Here is an 18,928-nt window from a genome sequence, read left to right on the forward strand (position 1 = left end):
GAGGACATAAGTTATGAGGAAAGGTTACGAGCACTGAACTTATTCTCTCTGGAGAAGAGATGCTTGAGAGGGGAAATGATTTCAGTGTACAAATACTGTACTGGTGACACCACAATAGGGATAAAGCTTTTCCGAGAAAGGGAATTTAATAAGACATGCGTCCATTCACTAGAATTAAAAGAAAAGAGGTTTAACCTTAAACTGCGCAGAGGGTTGTTCACTGTAAGAGCGGTAGGGATGTGGAATTCTCTTCCACAGGCGGTGGTTTCAGCGGGGGGCATCGATAATTAAAAAAAAACTATTAGATAAGCACCTGAACGTAATACTGACACATCACACGCATAGGTTGGACTTGCTGAACTTGTGTCCTTATTGTACCTCGACTAATACGTAACTATATGTAAATACTGCATGAATCATCTGCCCTTACTCAAGATGGCCTCGGCCAGAAATGCTAGAGTGTTTTTCAAAGTGATTTCTCAGAAAAATAAAGCATGGAGACATGGATGGATGAGTTTGCTTTAAATATTAAAAATGAATTAAAGGAGTTGTAAAGGCAGAACATTTTTTTATCTTAATGCATTCTATGCATTAAGATAAAAAAGCCTTTTGTGTACAACAGCCCCCCTAATACTTACCTGAGCCCCATCTCTCTCCAGCATTATCCACGAATCCCTTGGCTGTCTGAGACTCTCCTGATTGGCTGAGACAAAGCAGTGGCGCCATTGGCTCCCACGGCTGTCAATCAAAGTCAGTCAGCCAATCAGGAGAGAGAGGGGGCTGGGCTGAACGGAAGCTCCGTGTTCTGAATGGACACACAGAGCTGCAGCTCGGGTGCCCCCATAGCAAGTTGCTTGCTGTGGGGGCACTCAACAGGAGGGAGGGGCCAGGTGCATAGAAGAGGAGGATCTGGGCTGCTCTGTGCAAAACCATTACACAGAGCAGGTAAGTATAACATGTTTGTTGTTTGAAAAAAAAAGCAAGACTTTACATGCCATGAAAGCAGCCTCACATGCAGGGGCGTTGCTAGGTCTACAAAAGATCTGGGGCTAGAGCCCATAGCAGCAAAGTAAAAGTCATATGCTTGGGGGGGGCATACACTTGTACAGTGCGAACGGAAAGTATTTAGACCCCCTTACATTTTTCACTCTTTGTTATATTGCAGCCATTTGCTAAAATCATTTAAGTTCATTTTTTTTCCTCATTAATGTACACACAGCACCCCATATTGACAGAAAAACACAGAATTGTTGACATTTTTGCAGATTTATTAAAAAAGAAAAACTGAAATATCACATGGTCCTAAGTATTCAGACCCTTTGCTGTGACACTCATATATTTAACTCAGGTGCTGTCCATTTCTTCTGATCATCCTTGAGATGGTTCTACACCTTCATTTGAGTCCAGCTGTGTTTGATTATACTGATTGGATTGATTAGGAAAGCCACACACCTGTCTATATAAGACCTTACAGCTCACAGTGCATGTTATAGAAAATGAGAATCATGAGGTCAAAGGAACTGCCTGAAGAGCTCAGAGACAGAATTGTGGCAAGGCACAGATTTGGCCAAGGTTACAAAAAAATTTCTGTTGCACTTAAGGTTCCTAAGAGCACAGTGGCCTCCATAATCCTTAAATGGAAGACGTTTGGGATGACCAGAACCCTTCCTAGAGCTGGCTGTACAGCCAAACTGAGCTATTGGGGGAGAAGAGCCTTGGTGAGAGAGGTAAAGAAGAACCCAAAGATCACTGTGGCTGAGCTCCAGAGATGCAGTTGGGAGATGGGAGAAAGTTGTAGAAAGTCAACCATCACTGCAGCCCTCCACCAGTCGGGGCTTTATGGCAGAGTGGCCCGACGGAAGCCTCTCCTCAGTGCAAGACACATGAAAGCTCACATGGAGTTTGCGAAAAAACACCTGAAGGACTCCAAGATGGTGAGAAATAAGATTCTCTGGTCTGATGAGACCAAGATAGAACTTTTTGGCCTTAATTCTAAGTGGTGTATGTGGAGAAAACCAGGCACTGCTCATCACCTGTCCAATACAGTCCCATCAGTGAAGCATGGTGGTGGCAACATTATGCTGTGGGGGTGTTTTTCAGCTGCAGGGACAGGACGACTGGTTGCAATTGAGGGAAAGATGAATGTGGCCAAGTACAGGGATATCCTGGACGAAAACCTTCTCCAGAGTGCTCAGGACCTCAGACTGGGTCGAAGGTTTACCTTCCAATAAGACAATGACCCTAAGCACACAGCTAAAATAACGAAGGAGTGACTTCAAAACAACTCCGTGACTGTTCTTGAATGGCCCAGCCAGAGCCCTGACATAAACCCAATTGAGCATCTCTGGAGAGACCTAAAAATGGCTGTCCACCAACGTTTACCATCCAACCTGACAGAACTGGAGAGGATCTGCAAGGAGGAATGACAGAGGATCCCCAAATCCAGGTGTGAAAAACATCTTTCCCAAAAAGACTCATGGCTGTATTAGATCAAAAGGGTGCTTCTACTAAATACTGAGCAAAGGGTCTGAATACTTAGGACCATGTGATATTTCAGTTTTTCTTTTTTAATAAATCTGCAAAAATGTCAACAATTCTGTGTTTTTCTGTCAATATGGGGTGCAGTGTGTACATTAATGAGGAAAAAAAATGAACTTAAATGATTTTAGCAAATGGCTGCAATATAACAAAGAGTGAAAAATTTAAGGGGGTCTGAATACTTTCTGTCCCCGCTGTATATAATATATCAGTATGTGTGTATGTATGTATACATATTTTATATATATATATATATATATATATATATATATATATATAATCTCATATAGTATCATTACATCAGGGTCCCCAAAGCCCCCCTCATTACATCAGGGTCCCCAGAGAGCCTGCCCCGTCTCCTGCCCCCAGATGCTGATTGTTACATACAGAGAAGCTAGGTTATATAGTATACAGAGAGGCTGGGCATACAGAGAGACTAGTGTATACAGAGAGGCTGGGTATACAGAGTGGCTGGTGTATATACAGAGAGGCTGGATAGTACAGTTTCCTCCCTCCCCCTCCCCCATGGTCTGCACTCACCTGCTCAGGAGATTGTGTGAGAAAGTTCCTCCCGACTCTATGATATGGAGAAAGGGAGGAGACTCGCTCTCACACACTGATCTCCTGGCTGTCAGTGTCAGCGAAGCATGGAGTGCAGACTCAGTGAGAGTGCCGCGGCTGTGTGGGACAGTGCTGTGTCAGGCAGCCCGTGACACTCTCACTGTAGGGCCTGCCCTGGACTCAGGGCTATGCGCCCCAGGTTCGGGGCACCAGCCTCAATAGCCACCCCCTAGTGACGCCACTGCTCACATGTGCCATAAATGTAGTCTCACATGTGCCATGAATGCCGCCTTACATATTCCATGAATGCAGCCTCACATGTGCCATTAATCCAGCCTTACCATTGCCATCAGTGCAGCCTGATTGATGCCTATGTGCAGCCTCTGAGGGGACATGGAGGGGGGCGGGACGAGCTCCGACAGATTACATACAGGAGAATCTCCTGTTTACTCTGCGGCCTCTTTAATACAAAGTCCCACCTCCTATGATAGACAGAACAGTCGTCCAATGGCAGCACAGAAGACGGGACTTCCTATTACAGCTGCCAAGTACACAGGAGATTCTCCTGTATGTAATCTGACGGCGCTCGTCCTGCCCCCTCCCTGTCCCCTCCGAGGCAGTGCTAATAAATACGATATACAGTATCTCACAAAAGTGAGTACACCCCTTACATTTTTGTAAATATTTTCTTCTATCTTTTCCTGTGACAACACTGAATAAATTACACTTATCTACAATGTAAAGTAGTGAGTGTACAGCTTGTATAACAGTGTAAATTTGCTGTCCCCTCAAAATAACTCAACACACAACCATTAATGTCTAAACCACTGGCAACAAAAGTGAGTACACCCCTAAATGAAAATCTCCAAATTGGGCCCAACGTGTCAATATTTTGTGTGGTCACCATTATTTTCCAGCACTGCCTTGACCCTCTTGGGTATGGAGTTCACCAGAGCTTCACAGGTTGCCACTGAAGTCCTCTAACACTCCTCCATGACGACATCACGGAGCTGGTGGATGTTAGAGTTGCGCTCCTCCACCTTCCATTTGAGGATGCCCCACAGATGCTCAATAGGGTTTAGGTCTGCAGACATGGTTGGCCTGTCCATCACCTTTACCCCCAGCTTCTTTAGCAAGGCAGTGGTGGTCTTGGAGGTGTGTTTGGGGTGGTTATCATGTTGGAATACTGCCCTGCGGCCCAGTTTCTGAAGGGAGGGGATCATGCTGTGCTTTCAGTATGTCACAGTACGTGTTGGCATTCATGGTTCCTTCAATGAACTGTAGCTCTTATGCAGCCCCAGACCACGACACTCCCACCACCCTGCTTGATTGTAGGCAAGACACACTTGTCTTTGTACTCCTCACCTGGTTGCCGCCACACACACTTGACACCATCTGAACCAAATAAGTTTATCTTGGTCTCATCAGACCACAGGACATGTTTCCAGTAATCCATGTCCTTAGTCTGCTTGTCTTCAGCGGGCTTTCATGTGCATCATCTTTAGAAGAGGCTTCCTTCTGGGATGACAGCCATGCAGACCAATTTGATGCAGTGTGCGGCATATGGTCTGAGCACTGAAAGGCTGACCCCCCACCCCTTCAACCTCTGCAGCAATGCTGGCAGCACTCATACGTCTATTTCCCAAAGACAACCTCTCTATATGACACTTCGCATGTGCACTCAACTTCTTTGGTCGACCATGGCGAGGCCTGTTCTGAGTGGAACCTGTCCTGTTAAACCACTGTATGGTCTTGGCCACCGTGCTGCAGCTCGAGGTTTCAGGGTCTTGGCAATCTTCTTATAGCCTAGGCCATCTTTATGTAGAGCAACAATTCTTTTTTTTAGATCCTCAGAGAGTTCTTTGCCATGAGGTGCCATGTTGAACTTCCAGTGACCAGTATGAGAGAGTGAGAGCGATAACACCAAATTTAACACACCTGCTCCCCATTCACACCTGAGACCTTGTAACACTAACGAGTCACATGACACCGGGCAGAGAAAATTGCTAATTGGGCCCAATTTGGAAATTTTCACTTAGGGGTGTACTCACTTTTGTTGCCAATGGTTTAGACATTAATGGCTGTGTGTTGAGTTATTTTGAGGGGACAGCAAATTTACACTGTTATACAATCTGTACACTCACTACTTTACATTGTAGCAAAGTGTCATTTCTTCAGTATTGTCACATGAAAAGATATAATAAAACATTTACAAAAGCGTGAGGGGTGTACTCACTTTTGCGAGATACTGTATATATATATATATATATATATATATATATATATATATATATATATATATATATCTCCAAATCACCAGGGGGCCGTATTAAACTGCATCGTGGGTCACAATTGGCCCGCGGTCCAGACTTTGGACATGCCTGATTTAAGGGAAAGTCATTTCCATATCTTCTCCTTTATGCTTGGTAATTCTCGATGTACAGTAAAACAATGACAGAGAAAATAGTTATTAATGAAATAACCTCTGTTGAAGTCATGGATCAGGCTTGAAGAGTGCTGGCTCACTACAAGAATCTGCAGTTAGTCTCCATGGCAACACACAACGAAAAATTCATTGGTGAGATCAATGGATCCCTGATTTCTGCTTCCTTGGGGTTAGAAATACCGTGTCACTTTCAGATCTGCGATTGTGAACAATTCACAGCGTGATGCTAGACATCAGACCACCGGTAGAATACAATATGTACTTTGTGAACTGTTCCTGCTAAAACAGAATAAACCAGCTGGTGTTTATTGAGCCAGAGAATGGGGTGTAGATTGCATCAAACAAAAACGAATCCGAAATCCTTTAAATGTTGGTCAGTGAAATTGTCCATCTAAGGGCTCATGCACTAGGGTTGCCACCTTTTCTTCAAGCCAAACCCAAACACTTTAGTGGCCTGGGACACCTTTGGGTGCCCCAAGGAGAATAGTAATGCGGTGCGTATATCACGCTACAGCGAGCAGTGGGTGTGGCCAAATTGCTCTTGCTGACATCATCGCCCTGCCCACCCAGTAATGCAGAACCTGCCCCCCCAGACAGCCGCCCCCTGCTCCTGTACATAAACAGGTTTGTGTGTGACTATCTTGGTTACTTGAGGAGCCCAAGCCTGGTCTGAATGATGTGTCCGGGTTTCAGTCTGCCTGAAACCTGGACACATGATTCAAAACCCGGACTTTCCAGGTAAATACCGGGCAGGTGGCAACCCTATCATGTACACTGCATCTCAAAGGAGCTCAAAGAAGCGTCTCCTACAGGCTTTTGAGCTCTCATTTTTTTCTGCCTAGAAACTCCCCTCCATGTTAGTCAATGTGTCTATGCACATTTTGGCTTTTTCAGGCATATGCGCCTACAGGCAGAAAAAAAAAACTCCAAACTTTTGTTTTTGAGAGGAGCTAGTGCCCAAAAGAGCTAAAAGAAGCTCGGAAACGCGCAAAAACTTTTGTTCTAGCTTTTTGTTTTGTTTATACAGTGGTTAAGAAAATACTATCTAGGAGGCTTTGTAAAAAAAAACACTTATGCTCAAAAAAGCTCAAAGGAGCTTGAAGAAGCTCAATGAAAACATGCACAAGAGCACACTGAAGCACATGTTTTTTCAAGCTGAAATAAAAGCTCAAAGCAGCTTTTTTTGAGCTGCAGTGTGCATGAGCCCTTTATGCTCATGCACACTGCAGCTCAAAAAAAAAACAAAACTGCTTTTACAGGCATTTGAGCTTTTATTTCAGCTTGAAGAAGCTTGTGCTTTTTTCTGCTCTTGTGTATGTTTTTTTTAAGCTTCTTCAAGCTCTGTTGAGCACTTTTGAGCGCCTTTGAGCTTTTTTGACCATAAGCATTTTTTTTCACAAACCCTCCTAGAAATTATTTTCTTAACCACTGTATAAACAAAACAATAATCTGGAACAAACGTTTCTGCACTTCTTTGAGCTTTTTTTTTAGCTTTTTTTTTTTGCTTTTTTGAGCTCTTTGGGGTACTAGCTCTTCTCAAAAACGTGAGTTTGGTGGGGGGCTTTTTTTCTGCCTGTAGGAACATATGCCTGAAAATGCCTGAAAAAGCCGAAGTATGCATGGACACATTGGCTAACATGGAGGGGAGTTTCTAGGCAGAAAAAACGAGAGATTAAAAGCCTGTAGGAGCCACTTCTTTGAGCTCCTTTGTGCTCCAGTGTGCATGAGCCCTTACTGATGGACTGATAGTAAGGCACACTTTGCAAGTTTAGAGCTCCGTGGGCTTCATGGCCTCCAAGTAGCCCTACCAAGTATGTGACCCTGTGTGCCAACACCTTACCATATATGACTATGGCTGTATATAAAACAAAAAGCTTACTTTTAATGCTCAGAAACAAATTTTTCAAAGTAAACGGATAGCAGAAGGAACCATACGTGAGGGTAATGTATTATTTGTGAAATATGGTGTGCAGGATGGAAATAAATTTGTAAACATTATTTAATTTGTATGACTCCAGGGTATTTAGACAGAGAGGGCTTAAAATAGCATTAGATTAATAAGATTGATAATGATCACTGACTGCGGACTGCTTATCTGATGGAAATATGTATTTTTGCTGTAGGTCAAAAAAAAAATTCACTACAATCAGACATGTAATTTCTGTGTGTCTGCCTTAAAGGGGTTGGGATATGCTTTAGCCATTTGTCATTGAATTAAAAAAGTATTGCATGATAGTTAACAAGATGTCATACATGCTTGAGGAAATAAAACTAACAAAAACATGAAACACACATTAAAGTGATTGTAAAGTCCAGTTTTTTCCTCTAAAAATAACGAACATGTTATACTTACCTGCTCTGTGTAATGGTGTTGCACAGAGAAGCCCAGATCCTCCTCTTCTCAGGTCCCTCTTTGGTTCCCCTGGCCCCTCCCTCCTGTTGAGTGCCCCCACAGCAAGCAGCTTGCTATGGGTGCATCCGAGCCGAGTCACAGCTCCGTGTGTCCATTCAGACATGAAGCCCTGGTTTGGCCCCGCCCCTCTCTCTCCTGATTGGTTAACTGACTTTGATTGACAGCCGTGGGAGCCAATGGCGCCGCTGCTGTGTCTCAGCCACCAGCCTCAATAGCCACCCCCTAGTGGCGCCACTGCTCACATGTGCCATAAATGTAGTCTCACATGTGCCATGAATTCCGCCTTACATGTGCCATGAATGCAGCCTCACATGTGCCATGAATCCGGCCTTACCATTGCCATCAGTGCAGCCTGATTGATGCCTATCTTCAGCCTCGAAGGGGACATGGAGGGGGGCGGGACGAGCGCCGACAGATTACATACAGGAGAATCTCCTGTTTACTCTGCGGCCTCTTTAATACAAAGTCCCACCTCCTATGATAGACAGAACAGTCGTCCAATGGCAGCACAGAAGACGGGACTTCCTATTACAGCCGCTGAGTACACAGGAGATCCTCCTGTATGTAATCTGATGGCACTCGTCCTGCCCCCTCCCTGTCCCCTCCAAGGCAGCGCCGATAAATACTATATACAGTATCTCACAAAAGTGAGTACACCCATCACATTTTTGTAAATATTTTATTATATCTTTTCCTGTGACAACACTGAAGAAATTACACTTTGCTACAATGTAAAGTAGTGAGTGTACAGCTTGTATAACAGTGTGAATTTGCTGTCCCCTCAAAATAACTCAACACACAGCCATTAATGTCTAAACCACTGGCAACAAAAGTGAGTACACCCCTAAATGAAAATGTCCAAATTAAGCCCAAAGTGTCAATATTTTGTGTGGTCACCATTATTTTCCAGCACTGCCTTAACCCTCTTGGGCATGGAGTTCACCAGAGCTTCACAGGTTGCCACTGAAGTCCTCTTCCACTCTTCCATGAGGACATCACATCATGAGCTGGTGGATGTTAGAGACCTTGCGCTCCTCCACCTTCCATTTGACGATGCCCCACAGATGCTCAATAAGGTTTAGGTCTGGAGACATGCTTGGCCAGTCCATCACCTTTACCCTCAGCTTCTTTAGCAAGGCAGTGGTCATCTTGGAGGTGTGTTTGTTGTGGTTATCATGTTGGAATTTTTTTCTTTTGCATACCTAATCCACCACTAAGCCAAGAGCTGGTCTGTAAGGTGCTAGGAGCCATTGTTTCAGATGGAACAGGGCAGCACGTACCCTCTTGTGAGTGCAATAGAGTTATGTCCCTTGTTGATATTCAGTAAATAGTTTGATCACACAGCTCAAAAATCCCTAGCTCCGAAGACTTTAGGACCTGTACTGGGTGCTTTAAAAGAGAAGTATGGGATTTAATAAAAATATATATACTCAACTAGGTGAATGCAGCACCAAACCCCCCCTCCCCGAACCCCCGGCCTCTAAAGCTGTACACACATACAATTTTTTTTTTTTTTGTTCAATTTCCTTTAGATTTCCCATCAACTATGTAGTACAAGGGCCTGCCTGATTGCATACAATTTGAAAGTGTTTAGGTTTGACCTCATATTATATGGTTTTGGTAAATCTAAAAGAAAATTGTACAAGAAAATTTTATAATGTGTAGCAAGCTTAAGACTGAGACCCAATGTTCAAAGACCACTGATCGCTTGGTTCTCAGTCTTCAGTGAGCAGAGACCAGCTGACTGTCTGCTCTGCCCCTCCAACACTCATTGGAGCCTGGGCTGTGCAGTAGGAGGGAGCGGATGGCTCAAGCTCTCAGGAGAACGCTGAGAGGCTTAGCCAGCTGCCGTAATAGGCATTCTGGTGGATCCTGACAATAATAAAGTAATAATAAAGTCGCTTTAAACAAGCTTTGACCCCACTTCTGCTTTAATCTGTCTCTCTACAAGGTGTTATATTGTGAAGGATTGTGAAGGACTTTATGGTAAACTCTACCACAAGGTGAGGTCAAAGCAGGGACTGCATGTTTTAAGTAAGGACTGGCAGATTTGTGTGTGACGTGTGCAATATGCTTACCTCTTCCAACTCTAGTGCCCATCTAAAAAAAAAAACAACTGAGGAACTCAACAGGGGCTCACTGTACTAACTATCCGATGTTAGTACAGCAATCTCCACACTGAGCTATTTTGTTCTGACAGGGGGAATCCCGCCCACCAGAATACACTGGTCAGCACTCTCAGCCATTGGCAGATCTTTTTCGGTCATGCCCCTTTGACAGAAGCCGAACGTTCAGCTAGGCTGCCACACGGGCAGAATGTCGGCCGGTTTCTGTTGAACCGACCGATATTTGACCCGTGTACACGGGGCTTAAAAATATCAACATTGTATATTTCTGTTAAACTGAGTTTTATATTAAATTCTGTAGGATGAAGAATATTTTCATTACCTTAAAGTGTAAATAAACCCCCCTATCGTTTTCAGCCAAGGAAGCTGCCATCTTTGCCTCTGTTTGAACTACAAGTGCCATGATGCTGCATGTGTGATCAGTTTGGACACCAGCCATTGGATGGATTGACAGTTTGGTTAAGAGCACAACCAATGGTAGTGTTACATTTCCGGCACGTGCCAGAAATGAAATTGTTTTATGGATCGGTTTACTTCCACTTTAAGCATAGTGGGGGAGATTTGTTAAAGCTGGAGCACACAGAATCTGGTGTAGCTCTGCGTAGAAACCAGTCAGTTTCTAGAATTTATTGTTGAAGCTTAATTGGACAAGCTGAAGTTTGAAGCTGGTTACTTTGCAGAGCTGTAGCAGTTTCAGTGTGCTCCAGTTTTAGTAAGTTCCCCCAAATGTGACCTTTAAGTTTATACATGTAGTAAGGTCCCGGACCCTTTTAGGCCTAATGATGACCTCCAGAGTCAGGGACAGCTGACATCCTTCTGTGTAGAGTGGGTTACAAGGCATGGTGGGTGTACTGCAAGATAAAATGGTGGGCACCAGACACTTTTTGAATGCAAAGAGATTTATTGTCTCTTGAACAGAACTGTGGGAGAGAGGGTTAGGGCCAGGACACCCTTGAGTAGATGCAATGATAATTGGCAGACTCCAGGACTTCTATAGGCAGACAGCTATACAGATGAAGGCCTCCAGCCGGACACCACTTCTGTATAGGTAGGACCGCTGTCTCCTATGGCAACAATCTTGTAGCTGTTACTAACAGTAATCGTGTTCAACTTTTGAAAACACAAACCATCACTCACTGTGGGTCCTCACACGACAAACTCCCAGTCTTTCACTAGACTTCAGATCCACTAGCCACTTTATCCCCTGAGCTCCTCTACTTTTAGCACTCGGTATCTTCCTCAAGCGTCACCCCCGCTTCCCTGCTGGGTCCCTGGCTTGGCACTCACAGATACTCTACAAGCGTCACCCCTGCTGACCTGCTAGGTCCCTGGCTTGGCACCCACTGATGCTCCTCAAGCATCACCTTTGCTGTCCCGCTGGGTCCCTGGCTTGGCACTTGCTGAAGTTTTCCCACTTCTTCGCCGTCCCCGGCTGGTGAGAAGACTGCTCTGGTACTGGCGTCAGCTTACTAACAGCGGTCTCCGGTAACAAGGCGGATGGACCCTTAGTGGCGACAGCTTCCCCTTCTACCTCCGACCACAGCTGAACTGCTACTTCTGGTTGGACTACAAGCCAGCAGTCCCAACCCTGCGCTGCTTCTCTTGCTTCTGGATATGACCCCAGACAGCCTAACAGCCAGATGTCCCCAGGATAGGCCTCAGGATTCCAGCCTAGCAGAATAACACATGTCCACCCAGACAGCTGTCCAGGTGGCAGAGAACCCCGATCACCTGACTCCAATCACCTGACTCCATCCAAATAAATAGGCTCTCCCAGCTGGCCAAGGGACCAAAGGAAATACCTGCCCATTGGCTGAGACACCCCATCCATTCATGTCTGAGCTTGCAAAGCCCCTGTCTTATCTAAAGTCACTAGCACAGTGCCACCCAGGGACAGAAGAGAAAGGGTGCAACAAGTCCAGAGTTAGGAAAGAATCAATTGATCTCCTAACAATTGACCAAGAAAAATATCACCTGGCAACTAAATTTGATAGCAACCCTGCCTAAACATCAGGGTGCTACTACATAATCTTATGGAAAGATGAATTGTTATGAAATGATCAATCTTTATGCTGAGGTCTGTGTCATTGGATTACGCTCTTTATGTGAGTTTCTGACCTATTGCAGTAGAGTCATTAGCAGGGTATTTAATTCAAAAATACATAAATAACATACATACATACAGACAATACTAAAATAAGTGTATAACAATATTATTTTGATATTGTGCATAAATGCCTCATGCTATTCAGCTCTGTCCCCAACTATTATAAGTTGGGTATGCCTAGCAGTACTACAATAGCATACCACACTCATATATCTGGAATATGTTGGGTGTTTGAACCAACCTGAATCTGTCATGTTCACCAAAAGGAACCTATAGGCCCCTTTCACACGGAGTGGATCCGCTTTGATCCGCTGATCCCCGCTGAACAGACGGATGACAGGTCCATCTCCACTCACTGTGCAGAGACAGAACTGTCAGTCCCGTTCTCCTCTATGCAGAGATTGGAAGAAAATGTACAGCCAGTCTGTTTTCATCCGTTCCCATCCGATCCAACCTGCTGGACGGATAGCGAACATATCGCCATCCATCTGTTTTCAGCGGATTTTCTCGGATCGGATGTCAACAGACACATGTCCGCTGACATCCTCCTCCCCATAGAGGACAATGGGGTGGCCCGATCGGGTCCGCCTGAAAAACGGACAGCTGGAAACTGAAACACAGGGGTTCATTTATTAAAGGCAAATTCATTTTGCATTGGAAGTTGCACTTTGCAATCGAATTTTCCCCAGAGCTTATTGAATGTGATGAAATTTCACTTTTCAAAGAGTATACCCAATCATGTGCAAGAGAATTAAAAAAAAAAATTTTTGCTTGCACATGATTGGATAATGGAAGTCAGCAGAGCTTCGCCTTATTCTACATGCTCTGGGAAAAATTTTCTGGCAAAGTGCAACTCCCCTTGCAAAGTGAACAGCCTATTGGCCTTTATTAAATCAACTTCATTGTCAAGCTTATTCAGTAAACAGGAGCAAAGCTCAAGGAGATGTAGAAAGTGCCGGACCTCATAACAACCAATAAGCCGTCAGTTCTTCACTCCATTGGAGTGATCTCGAATCTGATTTGCTGAAAATAGGTTACTGCATTTTATACATTCTCCATGTCTTACAGAATAAACTGTGTATGTCCTTATACAAAAATAAAACTTATAGAGGTTATTTGAAAAGAAATTAAACTCATTCCACTTGCAATGGTGGTGGGGATCTTTAGTAAAGTCTTCTGCTCATTAACTTGTTATTCATATCAATTCTCGTTTAAAAAATCCCTGTAATCACTAACATTCTATTACTAGTATTACTTATTTCCTTGTTACAAATAATACTGTAGTCATTGAAAGAATCTGATTTTATATATTTTTGTTACAGAGTGTTAGAGCATCTGGACTCATCCTTCTGGAAACCATTTTGTTTGGGTCACTTCTTCTCTACTTCCCAGTGAGTACCACAATTCTATGATTTCATGTTTGGAAAATGCTTGTTCTATATAAAATTGCATAAATCTGTGTGAGCTAGAAAAATACCCAGAGGTGACAACCCATGCTCAGTTGTGGGACCTATTGTTGGAAAGCTGTTGCATATATGACTCTTACCATCTAGGACACAGGTTAGAGCCCTTCTTACATTATTGGAAACAACAGGAACACAAGGGAGATGACTTATTAAAGCTAGAGAGTGCAGAATCTCACTTCAATTAAGCTTTGACAAAATACCTGGAAACTGGTTGGCTTTTATGCAGAGCTGCACCAGGTTTTACACTCCTCTGTTTTAGTAAATCAACTCCACAGAGGCAGAAGAGCTTAGTCATGTACCGTATATACTCGAGTATAAGTCGACCCGAATTCAAGCCGAGGCACCTCATTTTACCAAAAAAAATTGGGAAAACTTATTGACTCGAGTATAAGCCTAGGGTGAGAAATGCGCAGCTACTGTAAGTGGAAAAGAGGGTCAACAATGCCTATTTGCAGGCTCACTGTGCCCGTTTGCATGCCTCACTGTGCCCATTTGCAGCCATAGGTCCCCCGAATTTCAAACTCAGTGGTTAAGGGTTCCTAGATGCAGCCAAAATTTGGGGTCTCTGGACCCAAAGGGTCCTGAAATGACATTGCTGCAGATGGACACAGTTGACCGAATTTGGGGCCCCGTATCTCGAGGCCACTTGGTACTAGGAAACCCAAATTTGATGTGCAAACCCAGTGGAAATAGTACTACAACATATCCAAAGCTGTGGTTCCTGGAACCAAGTGGCCCCGGGATACGGGGCCCCAAACTCATGACATTTTCTGAACCGACTTTAGGGCCCCACATCTCGGGGCCACTTGGTGCTTTGGATATGTTGTAGTGCTAGTTCCACTGGGTTTGCACACCAGATTTTGGTTCCTATCATTAAGTGCCCCTGAGTTACTGGTCCCCAAATTCGGTTCAGAAAATGTCAAGCACTTTTCTGGAGAAGAGAATGACATTTTCCGAACCGACTTTGGGGCCCCGTATCTCGGGGCCACTTGATGTTAAGAACCCCAGCTTTGGATATGTTATAGTGCTACTTCCACTGGGTTTGCACACCAAGTGGCCCCAAGATACGGGGCCCCAAATTCGGTTAGGAAAATGTCATTTTCTGCTGCAGAAAAGTGCTTGACTCGAGTATAAGCCGATGGGGGCACTTTCAGCACAAAAAAATGTGCTGAAAAACTCGGCTTATACTCAAGTATGTACGGTAGTTGCATTAGGAAGAACGTTACATTAAACATAACACTACCACCTAGTGGCAGAACTAATAATCACAGTGTAATGTATGAGAATGGTTGTTGCACCTATGTTATATATAAACAGCATGCCAACACCCCCACTCAACAACTACCTATTATATAAATCCCATCTTATTTCAGAGTTCTTCATACTTTAGCCATAGCTGTGGTTTTGTCATAGCATCTGCTATTATTGTGTCATTTTTGCAGTATTCAAACACATTCACATTTTGTTCCATGAAGTCATGGAGGTAATGATGTTTGACATCAATGTGCCTAGATCTGGCATTGATCTTCCACTCTTCACAAGCTTTGTACAACTGTTATTGTCCTCATATTTACTGTTGACAGAGATCTTCAAGTAGCTGGCACCACCAAATGACAAGCTTAAGCTGCTGAAATATACTGTATTCAGCTCAAGTAAAAGATAATGACTTGAAATGTGTTTTTTGCTGGACCAGGATATTGGGCTGTTTATTGCCTATTTGGAACAAGTAACTACATGTAGATTTGCAAGTACTCTAATCCTTCTGGGTTCTGGGCCACCATTTGCAGATAGTCTCAGATTAATGTTTTGAGTCTGTTTTAGGTATTCCATAACTTTTAAAAGCATTCCAGTGCCTTGGTTGTGCTTTTATCTTTTTAAGAGAGTTTTTCTGTTGCTGTAATGTTGTCACATTTATCTGTATCTGCAGCAGTGTTTTGGTACTTTGGTTGTAGCTGAGTCCATAACCTGTTGGAAAGCTGCTGCAGATATGACTCTTACCATGTATTTTGTTGCTAAACATGTGGCTGAACCCTTCTGTGATGATGGAAACAACAGGAAAACACAGAGGCAGGAAACAACATCATAACCATGTAGCTTCACTAGGAAGAGCATAACATTAAACACAACAACCCCACCTAGTGGTATAAGTAATAATCACAGTGTAATATATGAGAATGGTTGTTGCACCTATTTCTGTATAAACATCATGCTAACACAAAAAATGGAAAACTTGATTCAAGAAGTTTATTTATTTACAAGTCGAAGTAACTATGTTTGGGATTATATGGAGGCCTGGAATCAGATGGACATTTTAGTAGGGTATTAAACCTAAACAAAAGTTCACTTATTCAGAAAAAAGTATTTTCGAGACAGGGGATTAGGATGTGCCCAGGACCAAAGAAGGTACTACCCTGTTAGCAGACACTCATGCAATGAAGAAATACTTGGTGACTGGTTATAAGATTAATAGCAAAAAGTAACCAATCACAAATAGCCATTGATCTTGTGATTGTCTGCCTTCCACGAAAGTTCATAAAAAGTTTCATGAAAATGGGTTCTACATTAAGGCAGTTTTCCTATTCCTCCCGCCACTGAGTCTTTGCTTATAGCTGCTTATGTTTCCTTAGATATTTCCTTCGACATCTTGTTCATGCGTATGGCCTGGCGATAGGGAATAATTCAGTGTGCTAAATATAGGCCAAAGGCATACATTTTTTCTGTTTCTGGGCTCCATATGTTTCAAAGAATGTGCCAAGAGCTAACAGGCCCAAAGCTTGGTCTAGCTCTGAAAGGGTCAGAATTTCAACTGATGAGTCTGAGGTCACTACTTCAATTTTAAACTGTAATTAGGAGGACAATGAGGGAGGGTGGGAGATCCTTGGTGTTTGTTGATAGTTCACTTAGCGTTTAATTGGTATGAGAGTCTTGGTTTATTATCACTCTTCCAAAATACCAAAAGCTTTTACAAAAGAAAATAACAGCATTGCCTACCACCCTTACACCTTGTAGCTTTTAATGCACATTGTTTTCTTCCAATCTACAAGTGCATGTCAAGAAGGTGATGCTTTATTAGAAAAGAAAAAAAAAAACACACATAATGGAGACAAACTATGGAAAAAAAACTACGTATAGATATGACCAATTAAAAGGCTTGCAAGAGAATGACATTATGCATCTAGCATATACGTTATGCTATTATAATATGTTATAGGAATGGGCCTGACATTTAGATATGACATTTAATATGGCCATATTCCTGTATAAATAGCTACTGCCTGTACATGGTACGACCTTGCTTTGGGAATTGTGTGGATTATTAAAGGTTCAGCAAGGAAAAAGGGGAAGGTAACACTTAGGCTGATCTTTCAATACCGCTAATGATGAAAAACAAGCCGCACCAGTGCTTCTTTTCCAGGCTACTAATTATAATCAGTCCTTTATAATTACTTTCTAATTACCATTATGAGCTGTAGCAGTGAAAGTGGACACTTATGTTTAAAGCTATAGATACCAGTGGGAATATCTGCGTAAATGGTGGAAGCTTTGGAAATAATTTAGTAAAGAAATATAATTTCCCTATTAAAAAAATTCTATCTTTTGTATTCATCTTCACCAGTGACCTTTTTTGTTGAATTGCCCAGAGTCATTTTAATAGAGGGGCAAAAATGACTTTTCCCAAGACCACCAAAAATGGGAACACCAAACAATAATGGAGCCTAATCTCAGATGTCCTAAAATAGTGCCTATCTTAGACCTCATACGGCTCAATTACCAAAGCATTATACAAAGATAACAATCTTTATCTTTAGCCATGTGACTGTCATTTTCAAACCTCATTGGATGCCACCTAAAATATAGATCATTTGGGAAAATTCATCACCCAAGATTGGTTGGTCCAGGGGTGTCAGCATTAATTGGTGGTAACCTATGGACATGAGATTGTTCTAGGTTGTAAAGGATAAATTCACATTTTGAAAATGTTACATGTTATACCCATCTTTAGAGTGTAACTTGTTTTAGCACCTCCCTCCCTCCCAAACCTCACTGCCTTAACCCCCTCCCCCTGTGACAGTGGGTGGGTTCCTCTCCCCAGCAGCGGCTGTCATATTTAAAATCGGCATTGCTGTGCGGGGCTCTGTGTCATTCATTTACAGAGAGATCTATGAATGTATGAACAACAAGTATCGTCTGCCATCACAACAGATAGCTTGTAGTTCTCAATGGACTACGAGTGCACTGATCAGCATACTCATAGTCCATTCAGTCTTCCTCCACCTTTCTAACTGAAAGCCTAGAGATACAGGCAGAAAGCTGGAGGAAGAGCGTGCAGGAGACTGACATTGCACCCGCAATCCACTAATTTTGGTGCAATACTTTGCATGCTCCCGTGTAATAAACAATTAAGGCTTTTTTTTTTTTTACCAGCAAAAATATGTGCGTATAATATTTTTTATTTAAAGAGTAACTCCACTTTTGTTGAGAAAGAACCCCTTCCCTCTGGGTGATCTATGTACGTTGCAGGGATTGTAACAAACTTTGTTGCAGATTCCTATTCTTTTTGTTATTCTGAAAAAATCCCTGTGTTTTTTTCTGTGTCCATGTGGTCAATTAATCTGTATAGGAGTGGTTTCAAAATTATTAACCACTTCCGGACCGCCGCACGCCGATATACGTCATGACTTTGAAGGAGGATATCGTTCTTATGGCAGCAGCTAGCTGCCATAACCCTGCTATCCCCTTGTTTCGGCCGGTGGTCCGCTTCAAGACAAAAGTGGTCTCTGTGGCGGATTCGCCGCAAGATCACTTTTATCGGCGGCGGGACAGGGCCCCCTCCTGCTGCGCTCCGGCGCCCTCCACCGCTTACCGGAGCCATCGGCAGCAGCGGAGGCAATCGGATGCTTTCACTAGCTGGGCATGGAGACGAGTGAGGGGAAGATGGCCCCCACCCGTCTCCATGACATTGCAGCGCCCATAGCTCTTAAAGGGCCATTTTTTAAAATTCTTTTTTAAATGACAATTTTTATTTTATTTTTATTGAATAAAATGTGCTAAATACCGCGCTGTCCAAAGAAGGGGGGGAAGCTGCCAGCACCGCAAATGACAATTGCAAAAAGTAAAATGGGAAAGTGATGGTGCAGCGCTAGTGACAATTTAAAATTTAAATGGGTAGTCTAAAGTGCATAGATGACCTAATACACATCTAAAATATATCAAAATTAGAATAATTGTGAAGATATCAAACAGTATACATGTGCAATATTGAAATAATGA

General features: G+C 43.1%; 1 protein-coding gene across 1 annotated transcript in view; it reads left to right on the top strand.

Annotated features, from left to right (window-relative positions):
* The window catches only part of GPR158 (G protein-coupled receptor 158), a 364,240-nt gene that overhangs the window by 241,456 nt on the left and 103,856 nt on the right, over nucleotides 1-18,928 (top strand). Inside the window, exon 5 of the mRNA XM_073629786.1 lies at nucleotides 13,514-13,582. Within this exon, the coding sequence (XP_073485887.1) occupies nucleotides 13,514-13,582 (69 nt within the window). The remainder of the gene's footprint in view (nucleotides 1-13,513; nucleotides 13,583-18,928) is intronic.

This window comes from Aquarana catesbeiana, linkage group LG05, assembly GCF_042186555.1.
Source record: "Aquarana catesbeiana isolate 2022-GZ linkage group LG05, ASM4218655v1, whole genome shotgun sequence".
Lineage (NCBI taxonomy): Eukaryota > Metazoa > Chordata > Amphibia > Anura > Ranidae > Aquarana > Aquarana catesbeiana.